This window comes from Rattus norvegicus, chromosome 8 (assembly GCF_021556685.1).
Source record: "Rattus norvegicus strain SHRSP/BbbUtx chromosome 8, alternate assembly SHRSP_T2T, whole genome shotgun sequence".
In the NCBI taxonomy this organism is placed as follows: Eukaryota; Metazoa; Chordata; class Mammalia; order Rodentia; family Muridae; genus Rattus; species Rattus norvegicus.
The window spans coordinates 130,564,450-130,585,240 of NC_141541.1; the positions used below are offsets into that span (position 1 = coordinate 130,564,450).

The 20,791-nt window shown below is 45.5% G+C and overlaps 1 protein-coding gene across 1 annotated transcript in view; it reads right to left on the reverse strand.

Annotated features, from left to right (window-relative positions):
- Positions 1 to 17,347, reverse strand: part of Cdcp1 (CUB domain containing protein 1) — a 36,508-nt gene extending 19,161 nt beyond the window's left edge. Inside the window, 2 exon segments of the mRNA NM_001106869.1 lie at positions 164 to 373; positions 17,145 to 17,347. Coding sequence (NP_001100339.1) covers positions 164 to 373; positions 17,145 to 17,226 — 292 coding nt within the window. The 5' untranslated portion in view covers positions 17,227 to 17,347.
- Between the last annotated feature and the right edge of the window lie 3,444 nt (positions 17,348 to 20,791).

The window sequence follows — 20,791 nt, forward strand, 5'->3', positions numbered from 1 at the left end:
TGAGTCCACAGGAAGCACATGGGCCTATGACTGGCCATGTAAGAGCCAACTTAGGAAGCCGATACTTTAAAATGGACCTGTCTCCAGCACCAGAGCCTGGTACAGCCTGTGAAAGAGCAACAGGGACTGGGACTCACACAGCAGCCCAGGAAGGCTGACTCACCAATATTCTTCTCAATCTTCAAGACATAGTGCTTCTCTGGATTGTTGCAGCTAAAGGTAAAAGACTTTCTTTCTCCAGGTCTGATAGTCAACTCAGTCACATGCTGTCTAGACACGACGATGTAGCAGAATTTCACTGGAAGGGCTGGGCTCACCAGCTTGATGTGCACTGTAATGTCACTTCCACGGGGCAGAGCAATCTCAGATGCTTCTGAAGGAAAGACAAGATTAATATGAGCAAGAGATAAGAGCAGGAAACATGCTGTGATTCCCTGGCCTGGGAAGGGAGACAATATGAGGGTAGGGATACTGCCTCTTGTTTGGGCTGTCAACTTTAATTAAAAAAAAAAAAGGCTACTCTTACCACACTGCTGATCTCTTGGGCAGCGTGACAAGCAGAGGCATTGTCCTCACTGTCCTCTCTCTCTTCTTTGTGACGGGGGTGGGGGTATCAGACATGACACACATGACACCACATAGATGCCATGTGTCTACAGAGACACTTATTCACAAAGAACTGCTGCTGCCTCTTGTCACAAATGCTTCACAAGCATCCATTTGTACCACGGGGGACAGGAGGACATTTGCTAAAATTAGTGGTAAAGCCTACTGGCCCAGGCTAGGGATTCAGGATTATCATCTCAACCCCTAAGGAAGCTGAGGCAGGAGGATCAATGTAACCAGCTACTTTATGCTGTAGCTGTCGTGCCTGCCGCCGTGGGCTATATATATCGCTTCTTCAACTGTAGTCTCAGAAAAACTCTTCCTTCCTCAGGATACTTCATGTCAGTTATTTGGTCACAGCTATGAGAAATGTAACCAACAGAGTTCCACTCATATACAGCAGCTTTCTCTGGCCAACCTTCTACCTGAGGCACCCTGCCATCTGACCAAGTTGCCTCCTCTTGCAACCAGCAGGCAAGCTCCCACAGGAGGACAGCAGAAATCACCATCTTGCTCAGCCTACATAGCCTCAGGACCCCAGATGGCACCAGGTGCCCACGGAACACATTAAACTTCCAGCCCCCAAATACATTCTATATAAAGGTATAGTCCCCATGGCCTCATCTTTTTCTGCATATATGGCCACTCCCCCTTACTTTGGTGCTGGCTAATAAATCTTCTCTAGGGGTAACCAGGAGGGTATCAGTGTGCGCAAGCACACACACACACACACACACACACACACACACACACACAGAGGGGGGGTTCCTCAAATGCTTTGTCCTGAAATAGTGTGTGACATTTGAACCTTCCAAGACAGACTCAAAGTCTGAGGAACTTTTTATGACATCAGATGGAGCCGAGATCCACGCTATGAATTGTGGTGGTCAGTTTTGTATCTGAGCTGTGTGTATAACCTTTGTGCTGTTTCTATGATTGTAAAAATGTCTTCCATAGTGACTGTAAAAAGCCTGCAATACCTCCTCTCTCTAGGCTTGCCCCACCCTTCACAATAGCCTCCAACCCTAGGTAGCCAAGTCAAGCTAATTCAACATCAAGGGCAAGTGAGTTGCGAGGGTACCAATTTCCTTCATTAATACTTCTGTTTTCTCACCTTTTAGCCAAACCATAATTGAAAATTACCATTACCTCTAATTAGTATTGTTTTAATTGTTAGATACAAGGCAGCTAGACTGACAGTTGTGGAGCTGGAGTAGAAAAGGAGGCTCTGAAGGATGCAGAAGCTACTGGGAGCCTTGACTCTGGTGGTGATGGCCTGTATTGTATGCATACCAATACCTATCACTCTGTACTCCAGATGTGATGGCATTTTATATTACATCTTAATACATTTAAAAAAAAAAGTGTGATGGTTTGTATATGCTCGGCCCAGGGAGTGACACTATTAAAAGGTGTGGCCCTGCTGGAGTAGGTGTGTCACTGTGGGTGTGGGCTTTAAGACCCTCATGCTAGCTTCCTGGAAGCCAGTCTTCTCCTAGCAGCCTTCAGATGAAGATGTAGAACTCTCAGCTCCTCCTGCACTGTGCCTGCCAGGATGCTGCCATGTTCCTGCCTTGATGATAATGGACTGAACCTCTGAACCTGTAAGCCAGCCCCAATTAAATGTTGTCCTTATAAGAGTTGCCTTGGTCATGGTGTCTGTTCACAGCAGTAAAACCCTAAGATAAAAAGTATTCATAAAAAGTCATAAATACATCTTAAAATACACTTTAATGTTTTATGGGGGCTACCTTCTCTCAAGGTGTATGTAAACATCCCCAATCTCTTTAGATTCAGAGAAAATCAAGACGGAGTTCACTAAAATCTCCCTCTCACATAACTCATATCTGCAAGCAAGCCAGAACTCAAAGTGATATTGGCAAATTGCCTTTTAGAAATTCAGGCTTTGTAGAATCTTTGAAATCATATCTATGCAACAGACATTTTCTGGGTTCGTAACATATTCCAAGGACCACACTTGGTGCAAATAATTTAGCAACAAGCCAGTCTTGGTGACACGTGTCTATAATCCCAGTACTTGGGAGGCAGAAGCAAGATGGTCTCTGTGAGCTCAAGGCCAGCCTGGCCTGCATAGCAAGTTCAGACCAACCAAGGCTATACAGTGAGACCTTGTCTTAAAGAATTAATTAATTAACTAATTAACTAACTAACTAATTAATTAACAGAGTCCCTGTCCCAAGGGAGCTAAACGTCTAATTTGTCAATTTTAAAGGGAGCTAATAGTTCAATTTTAAAAATAACAACACTCCCAGCCTCAGGGAGTCTGACATTAAGATCTGTTCATCTGTACCAGAAGATGGGTATTTTGCCTGTTTGTATGTCTGTACACGTGTGTGTGCCAGCACCATGTGCATGCCAGGAGAAGCCAAAAGAGGGCATCATATCTACTCTGGACCTTGAGTTAGAGACAGGTGAGAGTTGCCATGCAGGTGTTGGGAATTGAACCTGGGTCCTCAAGAACAACCAGTGAATGCTCTTAACTACTGAACCTCTGCACTGCCCCTGGAAGTTTGTTTGTTTGTTTGTATCTTACCACTTTGGGATTCATTTTTATTTATTTATTTAGTTTTCCATGTAAGGAACTGATTACTCCCATCTAACTAGTGAGCATAGCTGTCCTTCCTTCACAAAGTATAGCTACTATCACTGTTGTGGACATATGCTCTAGTTTGGGTGTAAATAACCCAGATTTTCACCTGAATTCATTATGACCCGATTCTAACAGACTACCGCCCAACTGAGTTCCACTCTGGTGTGTTCTACTGCTCAGACACTGTGTCTTTGTTACAATTTGAGTATGAAATGTTCCCAAAGGCCCCTGTGGCTTGGCCCCTGATGGAAACTATTTTGGAAGGTTTTGGAAACTTTAGGGAGTAGAGCATACCTGGAGGAAGTGGGAGTATCTCATCCCTGGCCCCTTTCTATCCACCATGAAATGAAGAAGCCCCTCAGCCCATCTTCCTGCTGCTGTGATGTTTTGTCCAAATACACAAGCCAAGCAACTATCGACTGAGCCCTCTGGGATTGTGAGTCAAGTAAATATTTCTTCCCTTAAATTGTTTCAAACTTGTGTTCAGTATGGCCAATTCTCAGCCACATTTGTAGAAGGAGGGAGTTTAATTCACAGGCTGTTTTCCAGAGGCACAATCAAGGACTCACATGGCTGCCATATGAGTCTGCTCCCTTCATCCTGAATGCTCTATAAGCCAACAGGAATGGCAGAGAGGCAATGATGAGGTCAGGATTCTACCTGGGGGACGCTCTCCCACTCCAATGCTCTGGAGGCCATTACTTCACCACAGTGAAGGATCATGGTCCAGAAGGCCATAACTTTGCCATAGTAAGGCATCATGAGAGCAGTATTGCTTGCATACAATCAGAGGCTCATTCAATCACAGATACTTGGTATCTGAGAACATCTTGTTCACACAGTTTCTCCTTATACCCACTCAAGCATTTATCATATGGAAATTGGAGAAACCAACACTTGGAAGTAAAACCTCAGCCTTCCCCACCCACTCCTCTGTTGGGCCTGGCACGCTAGAACCCTTCATGAAGGCGCTAGAGTTTGGAAGAAAGAGACTTTTCTTCTCCTGCATTTCTTTTATCTCTGTGGGAACTTTATACTTCATTGGAGGAAAGTTCAAAGGTTTGGGACCTCAGTCCAGAGAAATGCAGAAAACACTCCCAATAGTGATGTGATATTGAAGTCTTCTAGGCTGAAAGAAAGCCAAACCAATCTTCTTGGGAACGGTGATGGATGCCCAGGTGTGGGGCCCCCGGGGAAAGCTTCCAAGGTCTCAGCTCAGCTCCTGAGTCACAGTTCTCCTTAGCTCCCCGCTCTACTTCTCCTTATTAGGGAATCCTCACTCATTCCACCTCATCTATGCCTCTCAGGTGGGAATTTCCAATGTTTCTAACCATCACTCATTCTCATTAACCCTTCCATTATTCATGTGTCACAGGATACTTCAGAGTGGCCCCTGTTGTTCCTTCTCCCCACCATCCTGTTTTATAGCAATTCTCCACAACTTATCCCCCACACCACCCCCCACACACCCAGCACCAAGGAATGATACAGTGTACCCTTAGCTATTAGACCCCATTAAAGTCAGTAACCTGAAGCCACCAAACAAGTTCGAAGTACTACGGGGGTGGGGTTGGGGGTGGGGGTCAGCCATCAGTTGTCTGGGGGTGCATGGGCTTCACTTGTTGGGACCAGAAAGTTTTCATAGCTATGTTTTGGGGTGACTAGAGTACATTTAGAATTGGGTTGCTCTATTGCTGGCTGCATTTGCTTGGGCAAACTGCTTAGGGATAAAAATGGGATCCTGTTGAGGCCTGAATGAGTTAAGTATCCACACAGTACTTACTTAGGAGGGTTTGGGGATTCAGATCAACATTCGGCCTGTATTAACATTGGAACTTCACACTGTCAGTGTTAGTGATGGTCATTAGAGCGTGGTGTCCAGTACAGTTCCAGAGTCACCAGCTTACCTGAGCCCAAAGCCCAGAATCCTGACTGTCGGGGCAGGGCCTGGTTGAGGCCCAGATAGCACCTTCAGGACAAACTCCTAGCATACGGTCAGTCTGTGGCTGCACAAGTGCACATGAAGCCTCACATTATGTCAGCCTCTCAGCTCTGTTCACTGACTATAAAGGCTTTCCCATACCCGTCGACTCATGTGACCCAGAGACATGACCTCACTTCTCTGCTTATGTTGAGCTTGGGAGTCAGTTGGACAGACCTGCCTACCTTCCCTACTCAGGGACCACAAATGAAATGTCCTCTCCATGTTGCCAAGCCTACCCACAGAAGGGGTACGGCTGCCATTCTTAGGAAGTGAATAGAATTATTGGCTGCTGCCAAGAGGCTGGGGTTATCACCAACATGACCCGTTCTAACAGGACCTGATCCGGGAGGGAGTGACTCTCCTAACAGTCTCCAGCCTACAGACAAGGACCGAGGTTCAGACAAGTTAAGGAAGTCACCCAGGTTTCTATGACTAAGAAGAGGCAAGGCCAGGCTAACACCAGAGGTATGATACTGGAGCCCAGGGCACACTAAACGAGTACTCACAGATCTAATTCTTTCCTGGGAATTTCATACACATCCAGGAACTTTCTGATGAGAATGGTTTGTTCCCACTGATATGGTAAACCAAGGCAGAATGAAACATTTCTGAGAATAGGAGAATTCCCCAGCCAACACCCATAAACACTCATATTCATTCATATTCTCTCTCTCTCTCTCTCTCTCTCTCTCTCTCTCTCTCTCTCCCTCCCCTGCCCTCCCCCCTCCTTTTCTCCTCCCTCCTTGTATTTAAAATGGGGTGATAAACATTCAGTCAGGCCTCTGGTGTGGTCTGGCAGGAAATGCTTCTTCCCAGATTAGAGACCCCTATCAATCCTGAGTATCTGAACCATGAAACCCCTTGTTCATTAGGTGGGGGGAGGGGGGTCAAACTGGACCTGACAGGCCATACTAGTCACCCTGCCTTGATCACTCCCACATTATTCCCAGGGGTAGTTTGGAGACAGCAGGTCAAACCTCTCAAGTCTCCTCAAAACTCCAGATGGACTCAAACCACAGCAGATGAAGAAGAGAGATCAGAGGGGATAACTGAAGTTAAAAAGCTTTGACAGTAGGACCAGGAACATGGGGCTGGAGATTAAACAATAAACACCTCTGACCTCTGTACATAATTGGTGATGACAGGCTACAGTGCTACAGGACTGCTTCAAGTCATGTCGACAGTCCATGACATGTTAGAAAGATTCCCTCTGTCACACCTTGAGTGTGGGTCACGAAAGTCGATGGAAACCACAGTGTCAAGCAGGAAGAGTCAAAAGGTGGCTCTAACAGTTACTTTATTTGTTGTTTGACACAGGGGCCAGGGGCTTGATGTGCCTCTTCTCACCTGCTTAGGTGTGTAGAGGCTCCTGGGTTTTTTTGTTCCGTGTTTTCTTCCTCTCTCCTTCCTGTTTTCCTGAAACATGGTCTTGTGATCAGCTCAAGCTGACCCTGAACTTGGTCTGCTTATATGAGGCTGGACTTAGAGCCACCAGTCCTGGCAGAACACTTTAGGACTCCAGGTTATTAATAACAGAGCTATCCAATGGTTAGTCTCAGGGTTTTATTAATAGTTTCCTGTGGGCCCCAGGGCATGCTCTACCACTGAGCTAAGTCCCCAACCCCCTTATCTGCCTTTTTAAAAGAAAATTTAATTTGATTTTTTTAAAAAAAATTATGTGTTTGTGCATGTGTACAAGTGTGTGTATGTGTGTGTGCATATGTGCATGTGATGTGCGTGTGAGTGTGCGTGTGCGTGTGTGTGTGTGTGTGTGTGAGTGTACAAGCATGTGCATATGAGTGCAGGTGCTTCAGTTCAGGAGATGGCATTGTGTCCTCTGGAGACGGTTTTGGGCAGTTGTAAGTGCCTGATGTGGATGCTGGGAATTGAATTCAGGTCATCTAAATGAGTGCTGCATGCTCTTAACCACTGAGCTGTCTCTCTGCCTGATTACTGCTACTCTTCAACACGTTATCTTTTGCTGTACTCAAAACACTGGACACTTGCAACACCATACTGGGCTCCATACCTACATTTTAACTAATTGATTGATTGATTAATTGATTGATTGATTGATTTTTGAGACAAGGTCTCTCTATGTAGCCCTTGCTGACCTGGAACTCAGTGGGTGGACCAAGCTGGCTTTGAAGTCACAGAGATCTACCTGCCTCTACACCTGTCGACTACAAACAAATTCTTGCAGAAAGGAATCTCAGACTTTTCTAAAGATAAGGCTGTACTTGAGAAATTCATTTTAATGTAACAAAGCTACCAGCTGCTAGCTTTGATTTTTTTTTTTTAATTTAAGACTATCCCAGCACATGAAAGGTAGAGGCAGGAGTTCAAGGCCAGCCTTGGCTATAGGAGTTTGACAGTAGCCTTGGTTACTTGGATACATGGGATTCTCTTTTTTTATTTTTTATTTTTGTTTTATTAAAGGCAAAACTCTGGTAATAGAAGACGCCAGACAGGAATTGATTGTAAAGGGGTCAGGAAGAACTTTCTGGGGACTTTTTCAATGTAACTCACATTCAGTAGTACTTGGGACAATTAAACCATTGAGATGGGTGAATTTTATGCCTCATGCTTCAGTATAGCTTTTCAAAAAGCACCTTAGATAAATAAAACATAAGGCATAAAGTTAAGTGGAAGGCTTGACCAGCCAAACATCTCTTATTCTTATATCTGCCCCAGAGGCGGTCAGGCAGGTGTGGTCTCCCTGGGCCAATCTCCGGCTGTGTGTACACCTATACCACTTCCATTTACTTTTTGTTGCCAGAGGTTGCATGGCATAGCTATTGTTTGGGACCTGTGTTTCCTGCCTGGGCATCACTCCACAGTAGTTTATACAGTGTCACCTCATTCTTTCAAAGGCTACCTGGTACTGTACCGGATATAGCAAAGCAGAATCCAGCTACTTGCCTTCTAATAATGGACCTCTAGACTGTTTCTTTTTCTTTTTTAGATTTATTTATTTATGTATATGAATGCTTTCTTTGTACATATTCCTTCATGACAGAAGAGGGCATCAGATGCAATTACAGATGGCTGTGAGCCACCATGTGGTGCTGGGAATTGAACTCAGGACCTCTGGAAGAGCAGACAGTGCCCTTAACCACTGAGCCATCCCTCCAGCCCCCTGTAGGCTGTTTCTAATCTCCAGACACTAGCCAAGGATAAGACGCTTACTTAGAGTCGGAAGGTTCCATTGGGATACACTTCCCCCGGCTCCCCTGGCTCATTGCTGGAAGAAGGAGCTGGAACAGGGCATGGGCCTCAGTCTAGAAGATACTAATTCAAGGCCCAGCTAAAGGAGGTGGGGATTTAGCATGAAGCCAAAAGTTCAATGTTCACACTGTCTGTGATCTTCGCATTTGAGAGGTAGAGGCAGGAAGATCAGAAGTTCAGCGTCATTTTCAGCTACAGAGAGATTCCGAGACCATCCTCGACTACACGAGACCTTACCCTGTCTAAAACCTCCCTGCTCAGTTGCGTCCTACAGGAAGGCACCACACAAACCAAAGGCTGGAACCCAGGCCTTCATGTGTGCTAGGCAAGAGGCTCTACCACTGAGCTACATTGCTAGCCCTGTAGTCTGCAAGATGACCCAAGTACTGTTTACTATATAAATCATGTTTTCTTGCTCTGACAAGATAAGAGCTTGCTCCTGAAATTTAACCCAGAGGTTGAAGTGTCTGATAAGACTGTCAGCATTCCAGGCCTGTCCTGGACTAACACCTCATCTCTCACCAGGGAGGGATTAAAGGCCAGGGCCCCAAGGGACAGCCAGCTCTGGTTTCACATGCAGCTTGCAAGCCCTGGGTCTGTAGCACTTGGCCATAGGGAAAGCTGCAGTCCTGGGAGATTTGTGGGGTATTCCAACTGAGTGTGCTGACTGAGGTATTCAGAACCTGCCTGGTCAGTCAGCTGGCTAACAGGAAATTCATGTGTGAATAGACAATTGCTTAAACAGTGTTTAAGAATGTGTTCTATGTGTCAACTTAGGGCGTCTAATTCAGCAAGTTCACTTCGAGGAATTTCCCCTGGGAGCCCTCATGCATGCCAGAGTGAGCCCCAGTGGGCTGAAGCACGTGTATAGCGTTGACTCTCCCATGGTGAACTAGTTAGGTTGACCTGAGCTTTCACAGTTCTGAGCAATGGAGGGAACTGCTCTAGGTCAGCAGGGGAGTGACTTACACACACCTTCCCAATGGGACCTTGGCCAGCTACCAGCTACAGCTATTTCTATGTAGTACCTCAGGTCAGTTCTAGGTTAGGTAACCTGCCCAGTTGACCGAGTTAATAAGCAGTAGTGTCATGATTTAAATCCAGTGTTGCTCAGATACTGTGTAGATGAGACCTGGAGTGACGAATCCTGGAGTCCTGGAGTGAAGACCCAGCAATCTTACAAGGCGCCACAAACTCTGAAAGGTACAACTTCCACCAGTTCCCACCCCAAGGTTACAATGCAGTAATCAGTGCTGAGAGAAACTCTCCAGTTTTCCTGTAACTTGTACAGGGAGCTCCAGAGACGCAGCTTTCATGAGCCATTTCCTGTGCTGGAGTGAGCTTCCCAGTGATGCACCTGCCTGAGTCACTCGGGTTCCTGTAAGTAACCCCGATAAACTCACTGGTCCACTAAACTAGACTCGAGTGGATCAAGTCTTTATCACTGATGTGCTCTCTGGGGTGGAGACATTTGTTTACATCTCTAACTCCAACTGCTGAGTGAGATGGTTTCAGAAAGAAACCTTTGCCACCACGTGGGATATTATCTAACACATGGGGACTGTTGCAGTGAGCAAGACCTAGAAGCAAATACCACAGTGACCAAGGAAGGCTGGACATAAGTATCCCCTATGATGATAAACTAGGCTTGTCATCTGGACCATGGAGAGCAGATGACCTATCGCCTCAGATAGAACTCTTCCCAAGATCATCTTTATGACTATTTCTATCATCTTGGAGTCTCCAACAGGGCAGACTCCCAGCATGCACAGAGGCTGTCAGACTACTAAAGAGCAGTTCCCCATTTCAAGCCAGTTTGACTAAGAGTCCAGGGCTTGCCTGTTTCATATGGCCAAAGTCCTTCCAATGTGGGGCTCCATCTCCTGGCCCATGCGTATCATGGAGCTACATGTGCAATAGGCTGATATTTGCGTCTCCAGATGGAAAGAGTCCAAGGGTCTGTTTAGATGAACCCAGCTCATGCCTAGAATTATCCTACCCTGTTCACAACCCCCAACCCAAGCACATGGTGCCAAGAATCAGAGTCTCTCACAGTCCCAGGATTTATGATGTAGAGAGCTGGGCAGTGGAGAGATGTTTTCTGATGCTTGAAACAGATGAATAGAGCCATATGCTGAAGATGGGAGGGCCAGAAAGTATAAGCACCCTGGGTTTCCTTATCCCTGCCTAGAGGGCAGCCTCTGTTTTGTATTTTCTGAAAACAAGATATGTCTTGGGAAATGTTTGCCTTGTATGTTAGTGTGCCAGGAGAAGGGACATAAGCATGGGTGTTAGTGTACCAGGAGAAGCGAATTAGAAAGCGAATAGCCAGATGTTGGGGTGAAAGAATGTGAAGAAAGATGAATGAGGAATGTCCCTCACAGGCTCATGTATTTGAGGAAGTATATCACCTGGGGGTGGGCTTTGAGGATTTATAACCTGGACCCACTACCTGTTCTCTCTCTCTCTCTTTCTCTCTCTCTCTCTCTTTTCTTCGTAGGTGTAAATGAAAATGTGCTCAGCCACCATCCCTCCCCTATCTACTGCCATGCCTTCCCTGCTACAATGAGGTCGAGCTCTCTATCCCCTATTTTGCCCTGCGGTCATATATCATTTGGTGGGATACATTCTGGTAAATGCAACCTTGACCGTTTCACTGTGGTGAGAATGTCACTGAATGTATCAAAACAAACCTAGAAGGTACAGAGCCATTGCTGGACCTGGTTTTTGATGATGTCAAGGGACAGAGCAACAGGAGTAACTAACTGATAGTATAACATGGAACACTGATGTACAAGAAAAGCAACACTCTAAAGTAGCAACAATATGTATAATCTAAAGTAGCAACAATATGTATAATCTAAAGTAGCAACATATGTATAATAAACCCACAAGTTCCTGCCTCATTGTTTACCACTGTATCCATCTTCTAAGCTACTAACACTATATATTTAATCAATAGTATGTAACTAAACTTTACCAAGTTAGCTCAAATATGAGTGACAGTAACAACTTCATCTCCAAAGTGACCTCAGGGGCTGGCTACTGGCTTGTTGTTGAACTAACCTTTTTTCTAAACAGTTCCTCCCCGCCCCACGAAGCTGAGGACTGAACCCAGGGCCTTTCACTTGCTAGGCAAGTGCTCTACCACTGAGCTAAATCCCCAACCCCTCTAAACAGTTTTAAAACTGATTATGAATAACAACAACAGGGGCTGGAGAGATGGCTCAGTGGTTAAGAGCACCGACTGCTCTTCCTGAGGTCCTGAGTTCAAATCCCAGCAACCACATGGTGGCTCACAACCATCTGTAATGAGATCTGATGCCCTCTTCTGGTGTGTCTGAAGGCAGCTACAGTGTACTCATACAATAAAATAAAAATCTTAAAAAATAAATTAAAAAAAAAAAGAATAACAACAACAAAAAGAACCTAACACCACAACCAGGTATAGTGGTACACATCTGTAATCCTACTACTCAGGAGGAAAAATCTGAAAGATCATCATTACAAGCTTGAGGACAGCCTGTGCTACACAGGATCCAAACCAGGCAGAAATATATAGTGATTCATCTCAACAAACCATCACCAATAACCCAACACATAGAAGTATTCCCATGGGCAGGTGGCCAGAGGCTGTGAACTGGGAGAGATGGGGAAGTTGAAGATTTGCACCATGGTGACTTGTTTCAGGTTAGCCCTTCAGCCTGGTGTTTCTAAAGTACCAATAGCAACATGGCTCACCACAGATCTTAAAGCAATGGAATAAATAGCATGCTGTTTCAAGAAAACACTTGGAAATGTTCCTGCTTTTCTACCATGATTAGGAGACTCTCTGGGATATAGAAAAGGAGTTCTACTGGGAAAGGTAAGTCAAGAATAACTTACAAACCACCTTACCTCATAGAGCACACCTATAATTCTACACTTGGGAGATAATGGCACACACCTTTAATCTGAGCACCCAGGAGGTAGAGATAAGTAGATCTCTGTGTTTGAGGCCAGCCTGGTCTACATAGTAAGTTCTAGGACAGCAGTGGCTATATAGAGAGATCCTGTCTCAAAAAACCAACAAGATTAAATTAAATTAAAATAAAAGAAATCTTAACGAGAGAGAGACAGAGACAAAGAGAGAGACAGAGAGATAGAAAGAGAGCATGTTCCTAGAATAAATGAAAACATAGCACTAAGTCCTGTGGGTTTTTTCATTTTTGTTGTTGTATTTATTTGTTTGTTTTTAAATCAAAAGCAGTTTCTGGTATGCAGACAATGCTTCAAAGCTGACCAAAAGTCATAGGCACTTTTCAGTGTCCCTGTAGCCCAGCTGGGGTATCTCAGGCAAGTTACTTCACCTCTCTGCACTGTCTGCCTCTTTGGGAACAGAGGCACCAGGATACAAAGACCCATTCATGCCTCCCAAGTCTATATTTTCTCAGGAGGAAAAAAAATCCCTAATTTTTAACTGTTCAAACATTACGACTTCTATTTCCCCATCAAAATTACTCTGACCAATTTCTATTTTAGAAACATATGTTTATAGCTCTAAACAACACTTTAAAAAAAGATGTGCAAGAGTCTGCTTCTGTTCCATGTACCATGGGACTGAGAAGGTCAGGAGCCAGTAGAGACCCCTGAGTGTCCACAGAAGCAGATGAAGTGGGTTACCCTATGCCAAGAGGCCATCTGTGATAAACTGCATATATGGCCTAGCAGTCTCCAGTCAATGCTTTACAGACTTCACCCTTACGTGAGCTGTTAATTACATGCGAGTATCTTTCTGTGTTTCACTGCATGTTCAGAATTTGTTGGGGGTGCTGCATGGCCTAATGACAGATTTATAAGTGCTGCTACCATGAAGTAATGAGGCTTAGGGCATCAGCGTTTTCACTATTACTGTCGTTAAGTAGAGATAGAAAAACAGAGTAGTAAAGTGGCTCTCACAGAAAATGTATCCTAATGTCTTGGCTGCAGAGAAGAGCAGCAGTAGCCAATAATTCTAGAAACTGCAAACAATGGCTCTGGCTCACATGTTGTAAGACAGGGCCTCAGAGCAATACTGATAATTAAAGTTTATCAAAAACAGAAACAAGACTATTGACCCAAATACAAAGAAAGGTTGTGAAGGGATGAGGCGAGACTGGGTTCTCCTTGTCAGGTTGTCGAGAGTGTTTTAGGAAGGCGATGGACTAATTACAAGGTTGTGGTGAGCGACTTGACACAATTTGATTGTGGGGATAATTTTAACAGTTTGGAGTTACAATTAAAGGGTGTGAACTTTTCTTAATTAACAAAGCCAAGGACCTCAGCCACAAGTCCCCACATCATACTCTCCACTGCCTCAAAATGACCTCATCCTTCCTTCTCATCCTCATTAGCACTGCAGGTCAAAAATGAGTTGAGGTTTGTGCTATAGGTGAATGTGTGTGCATGTGCCTGCATGATTGCCTCTGTATATGAATGTGTGTGTGCGAGTACCTGTGTGTGTACATGTGCCTGTGTGTGTGCCTCTGTATGTGTGTGTGTGCATGTACCTCTGTGTGTGCCTGCATGTGCCTGTGTGTGTGTGTGTGAGCATGTGCCTGTGTGTATGCCTCTGTGTGCGTGTGTGTGTGTGTAGGTCAGAAAATAACTTGGGGAGTAGCCTCTTTTCTACTATGTGAGTTCTGTACTACTCAAGTACTCAGTCTTGGTGACAAATGCCTTATTATCCCATTGAGCCATTTTTTCTTAATACCTGTCTGATGGGCCTATCAGAACAAAAATTGTAGTGTGTTTGTTTGTTCATATAACCCAGTGTAACCTGGAATTTGCTATGCAGGAAAACCTCTGACATCTGATCCTCCTGCCTTCATCGTCCAAGTGCTGGGATTACACTCGTGCAACGCTATGCCTCACTTATGCAGTGCTAGGGACTAAGCCCAGGTGAGAGCTCTCCCAACTGAGCTACGTTCCCCTACTCTGAAAAATAAAGGTTTTAAGTATCATAGTTATTCTAGAAAAGTTTGACATTTATAACCAAAGTGAAACAAAACATTATCCGTGAGCAAAGGTGAACTCTGAGGAGAGCCTGTGGGTGACATGAAGTCCTGACTGTCTCCTGTGACTCACCCTAGGGAAATTTGTGGGGTGTGGCAGAGGGCTGTGGGATTCCACCTCCTGCTAGTAACACATTCCAGGGTCCTCATTTGAATTTGTGTCAGTTACAGTTTTGGGAGAACAAAGGCAGCAAGACATGGGCTCTGGTACCTGGTGGCTCTTGAAAGCAGTCAACACGGTGTTTTAAAAGGTTATCATTCGAATCCATTCTCCCTGGCCAGGAGGGGCTGGTGGGAATACCATGTCTGCCTCTTCCAATCTCACACTTCCCTTTGCAACACCATGCTCCTTTCCCCTCCGTTAATGCACTCACTGTGCAGGGCTCTTTGGTACAAATAACTCAGAGGCCTCACCAGTTCCATGGAGCCTGAGTTCAGGAAAACTAGTACACTCCTCAGTCAACCTGTTATGTGACCTCATGGAGCCCTGCTTCCCAGGTCAGAGATGAAGAAAGTGAGTTGGTTCCTGTTATCTACACAACTCAGCTAGCTCAGAGCTTCCTGGAGGACAGACTGGAGGACTAAATGACAGCCTCCTGTGTCTGGGGGAGTTAAGACGTGTGATACGTGAGGTGAAGCTCTTTGAAAACCCACATCTGTGCTGAAAATCCTGCAGACTGACAGGCTGTTTTGAACTTCCTGATTGTGGAGAGTTGGAATGTTGCAGATTGAAAGTTAAAAATACCTTGGACAACCTTTTAGTCCCCTTAATATCCATTTATCACCCAGCTCTGTATCTGACCTAACATCTTTCTTACTGTCAGGTAGAAACTCTTTGATTAACTTAAGATATCATTAGCTTCTATGAACTCAAAATCCAGGCCTGTCATCAGATAGTATCTGAGACCTTATCCAGAACTTCAACCCTGGCTATAACCCACCTACTTGATGTCCCCACCAACACACATAGTAAATGTCTTGATTTATAATTTTCTTTTGTTCTGTGACTATGAAAGTTCATGGAACCACTACTAGAATACATAATTCCAGACTAAGTTCCCTCCTACTGGTCTAAGAATAAACTCTACTTCTGTGGTGTAGACAGGCAGCAGCCAGTTCAGAGCAGACTGCACGTCTTGTCTTCATCGATTACTGGACTTACACCATTTTTCCACTGGAGAAGTTTTTGACTATTACCATAGAAAGTCAGAAACACCTCAAAACAATCCCTAGAGTGTCATCTGCCTCCAAGAGTGCTGGTGCACCCTCCCCACTCCTCTCAAATGCACATATATTCCTTCCCTGTTTTTTTACTCTTAAAATGTTTCTAAGACAAAATTTCATATATCCCAGGTCTATAAAGAACTCAATATGAGGCTGAGAATGACCTTGAATTCCTGACTCTCCTGCCTCCACTCCAGAATGCTTGGATCACAAGTATGAGCCATGATTCCCAGTTTATAAAGTGCTGGGAATTGAACCCAGGGCTTTGTACATGCTAGGCAGGCACTCTCCAAACGGGACTACATACTCTGCCCCTTAAATGGATTGAAAACTCACTCCTAAAAAAGCGGTGGCCCACATCTGTAATGAATTGCAGGAGTATGGGAAGGGGGCATGAAACTCAGTGGGTTCAAGGCCACCTTGGGAGACGCCAGGAGACCCTGCCTCAGAAAACAGAAACCAAACTCTAGCAACAACGAAATACACACCACAGTGTGTCTATGTGTGTAGTTTTAAAGGAGGTCTTAAGTTTTCCTGCTTAGTATGCAGTTATATGTCACCTAATGTTGGAAAAAGAAACCAGGAAGTTTCCCTGCGGCTTACGCCTATGTCGAACGGCACCATTTCAACTTTATTCGTTAATTTATATTAATTTATCTACCTATCGAACACAAACACGCCCTTAGGTATTGAAATTACTGACCCCAATTAAGTTTTGGACAGTACTATTTTTAGAACATAAAAACCTGTGCAAGTCCGAGAAAGAGCCTCACATCAAGAACTTACTGGAAGAAGGATAGTTTTATTCGCGGTAGTCTACTCCTAGGGCTCACAGTTCCGGTTCTTTCCTGAGCAGATCTCTGGGTTCCGGGCAGCCTCTGTTACCAACCCAAACTACTCGAAATTCACAGGCTCCAAGGAACTACACTCCAACCTTCCACCAGGGAAAAGGTGGGGCGCCTGTGGGTCTCTGCAGCTAGATGCCCGCTGCTGTCCACTCGGCCGGTAATTGTCCACTTGAAGCTGTCCTTTCGAGTTAATAATGCTCCTAGGCCTCAGGATACGGGGGTGCTTGGACAAGTAAAGAGGTACCCCAGTAAGAAATCAAACCACTCTCTTCTTGCACTCATTTCTCTGGCCCAGGTGTGGAGTAGGCCCGAAGAGGAAAGCTCTCCCACACCCTAATCGAGTGTTCCTAAGAGTCTCAGCAAAGTTCCCACAGCACAATGCGCTACCAGGAGAACATCCTCCTAAGGCTTGTTCGGCGCGCTTATTTGTTCCTGGGCCAGGAGAGCTCACTCAGGCCCAGGACTCTCCCACGTGCCGCTGCCTGAGCGCAGGGCGAGTCGTCCCGGGGACCTTGCTCCACCATCTACCTACGGTGCTACCAGGTCAGGATCGCGCAACCCCAGATCACGCGCCACCTCCAGGCACCTCCCTGGCCACAGGTTGCTCTTACCTGTCCCGCGCAGCAGGCACGCGGTGCCCAGCAGCAGGGTCCCCAGCAGAGCGACTGAGAACCCGCAGGCCGAGCGGGCCATGACTCGGGGGTCACCGCAGTCTCCCTAGGGCACGATTGTGGCCTGTGTCTGCGAGTGGCCTCAGCGGCGCCCGGGCACCGAAACGAAGCTGCGCCCCGCCCTGCCCCGCCGCTCACCTGCGCGCAGGACCCCGCCCCGCCCGCTCAGCAAGAGCGAGGGTGACCCATGCTTCCTCTGTGGCCTCCTCCTCTTCCTGCCTCAGCTCAGGTACTACTCTCCCTTGCCCGGCGGCCTTGAGGCAAATTCGTCCCCGCCTTCCCAGGCTCCGCTCCTTCCTCAAAGTCCAAACGGCTTTGTTGACAGCCAGTTCCTCCTCCTTCTGCTGTCCAGTCCAGGTGTACTGGCTGAGGAGGGAAGTCTCCCTGTTGGTTGCTGATCCCCAACCTTTTGGCTTTTCTGTTGCCAAACAGGGCCTAAGCCCACTCCAGCTTCTCCCCTGCAGTGTCCAGTGCTCATCAGCCTTTCCCAGTGTCAGACAAGATAGGCTTTCCTATTTGGGCAACGAGCCCAAAGTTGCCAAAGCAGGACAAAGTCAGGACAGATGTGATGGTAGAGCGTGGGTTCTGCCAAGTTGCTGGGTTGTTCTTTAATGACGTAAGGGTTTCACAGATTCTAGGCAAGGGTGCTAGTACTAAGATACTTCGGAAACCCTACGTTGAATGCAGGAAGATTGATTTGAATGAGTGCATGAGACCGGAAAGGCTCAAGAGAAGAAACCCAAGCAGGTCCACAAGGCCCCTTAGTTGGCTGTGAGTAGGGAAGTGTGCACAGTGCCGGGGAGCTGTGTGTGTGTGAAGGATTCTGAGCAGAAGCTGGTCTGTCCTACCAGTGTCCCCTCTCAGATACAGCCGGGCTTCCTACCTGGTTTCAGAGGTCCTGTGGGATCTCCTTCCATTCTCTAGGCCAGTGGTTCTCAACCTTTCTAACGCTGCAACCCTTAAATGCAGTTCCTCGTGTTGTGATGACCCCCTACCATGAAATTATTCATTGCTACTTTGTAACTACAATTTTGCTTCTGTTATGAATAATAATGCAAATATCTTTGTTTTCTGATGGTTTTAGGCAATCCCTATGAAAAGGTCATTTGACCTTCCAAAGAGGTCCCAACGCACAGGTTGAAAACTACTGCCACAGGCTGTACCATGTCCTGAATCAAATCACAGGATGTTGTTTAAATATCGGCCGGCACCCAATGGGATAAAGCACACCAAACCAACATGGTTCCATGTGAAGAGATTTAATGGGAGAAGGAAGACAAGGGGAAGAGGCAAGAGAAAGAAGAGTAAGAGGAGAAAGAAAGAGAGGGCAGAAGCTGTCTGCCTTTTATTTGGAATATGACGTAACTGCTTCCAGGTGGAGTTGGGAATTGAACCAAAGGAATACTGGGAATGTATGGCCGTTGCCATGGCAACGGTGACCAAATGGTGTCAGAGGTGAAGGCAGTTCCTGATACCAACACAGGGAGTGATGGTAGATGGTCCATGACCTCAGATTTCAGCCCCAAGGATTCTGTGGCCCTATGGGTTTACTGTGCCCATGGGCCAAGGTCACTCAGATCTCTCCAGGAACCTAGGCCGGGAACAGAAGCCCATGCCCCAGTATCGGTCAAAGTGTGACCTTCAACTTCTCTTCTGTTTCTGGAAGAGCTGAGCTTGTCATACCTCCCCAACCCCAATAGTCAACAGAGATGAGAAGTTCCTTCTCTAGATCTTCATCTCTTCCTCAGTTTCCACTGAAGAAAGAAACAAGCACTCTCCAGTTCTGATCAGCCCAAGGCAAGACCTTAACACAGCCCCATCTACAGAGGGCCTATAAACTGGAGGTTGGGGCCAGGGGGATCTCAGACTCCAGGCTCTAAATTCACTTACCTCACTGGCAATTCTTGGTTCTCTGCTGAATTATTATTGGTTTTTTTTTCCAGTTTTGTTTTGAGTCAGTGTTTCTCAGTTAAGCCCTAGCTGGTTAGGAACTCACTGTGTAGACCAGGCTGGTCTCAACTCAACAGAGATTTGCCCGTTTCTACCTTCTAAGTGCTAGGATTAAAGGTGTGCACTACTATGCCCAGCAAGTAAAAGGAATCTTGATGAAAAAGTTAAACTTTTTAAAAATGTTTATGGCTGGGCATGAGGGGCTCATTCATGCCTTTAATTCCACCACTGTGTGTGTGTGTGTGTGTGTGTGTGTGCGCGCGCGCGCGCGCGCAGAAACAGGCAGATCTCTGAGTTCGAGGCAAATCTGGTCTACAGAGTAAGTTCCAGGACAGCCAGTGCTACACAGAGAAACCCTGTCTTGAAAAACCTAAATAAATAAATAAATAAATAAATAAATAAATAAATAAATATAAAAAAGTTTACTGTGACCAAACTATGAAACATCTTTTCCTTATTGTTAAGGCCTAACCCTTCAGTTCCTCATGTTGTGGTGACCCCCTACCATGAAATTATTCATTGCTACTTCGTAACTATAATTTTGCTTCTGTTATGAATAATAATGCAGATATCTTTGTTTTCTGGTGGTTTTAGGCAATCCCTAGGCCTAGGTAAAATGCTAAGGCCTCGATGGAATGTTAAGGTCTAGGTAGCTGTTACTCACCTAGCTTGCCATTTTGTGCTGTTACTAATATTATAAGGAAATTTTTCTCATATGTTGTTTCTGCTGTTACTAGGAAATTTTCTCATGTCCAAGCTGATTACATAGTCTGTTATGTTCTGTGCCCTCGGAAACCAAATATGACAGAAGTCAGTAGAACTGCTTTGTGAAGTTACCCACAATGAGCTTGGAGTCAAACCAACCACCCAGTAGCACTTTTGGCACTTTTTACACTGTGGGTGTAAGCTTTTACAGTATTTGCTTTTATAAGCTGCCCCTGGAATGGACCCCAACGTAAGAGAGACACCTGCTCCAATATAAGAAACTATTTGGAATAAGACTTCTGTTTTGAGTAGGGGTTGAGTAAGGGTCTTCAAGTTCCCAAGACCTCCCTGTGAACTGATATCCTACTTGGCACATGGGTACCTGACATCCTGGTTGGTGAGTTAAGACATGAATATGAGACAAGTTCCATTCTGGTTGTCAAGTTAAGACATGAATGTTAGACAAGGCAAGTCCCCTGCCACAGTTGAATACCCCAATCACTGGGAGTGTGCAATAAAGGCACGTTCCTAAGGAAATCTCCCATCCCTGAATCCTGATTGGCAGAATAACTTGGCCAGATGTTTGAGGATCTCAGGCTTAAAAAAGCCCTATGGGATCTTAATTCAATGTCACAGTCAGCACCCAAGTCTGACCTATAGCCATAATCGATCAGTCTTAGGGTGTGGAGTTCAATAAGCCGTCCTTATTTGACCGAGGTTGGTGTTTAAGTGGTTTGCGTTGTTAGGCAGACTTGCGTATCACAAAATAAACACATTGTTTCCCAGGGAAAGTAACAGGAGGGAGAGAACTATCAAAAACGCTTCTTGACAAGTTTATCCTAAAGAAAAATTGCTTTATTTACAACTCATTTCTCCAACATTTGCTTAACTGACTTCCACGGTTGAGACAGTTGATACCTGACTTTCTGAAA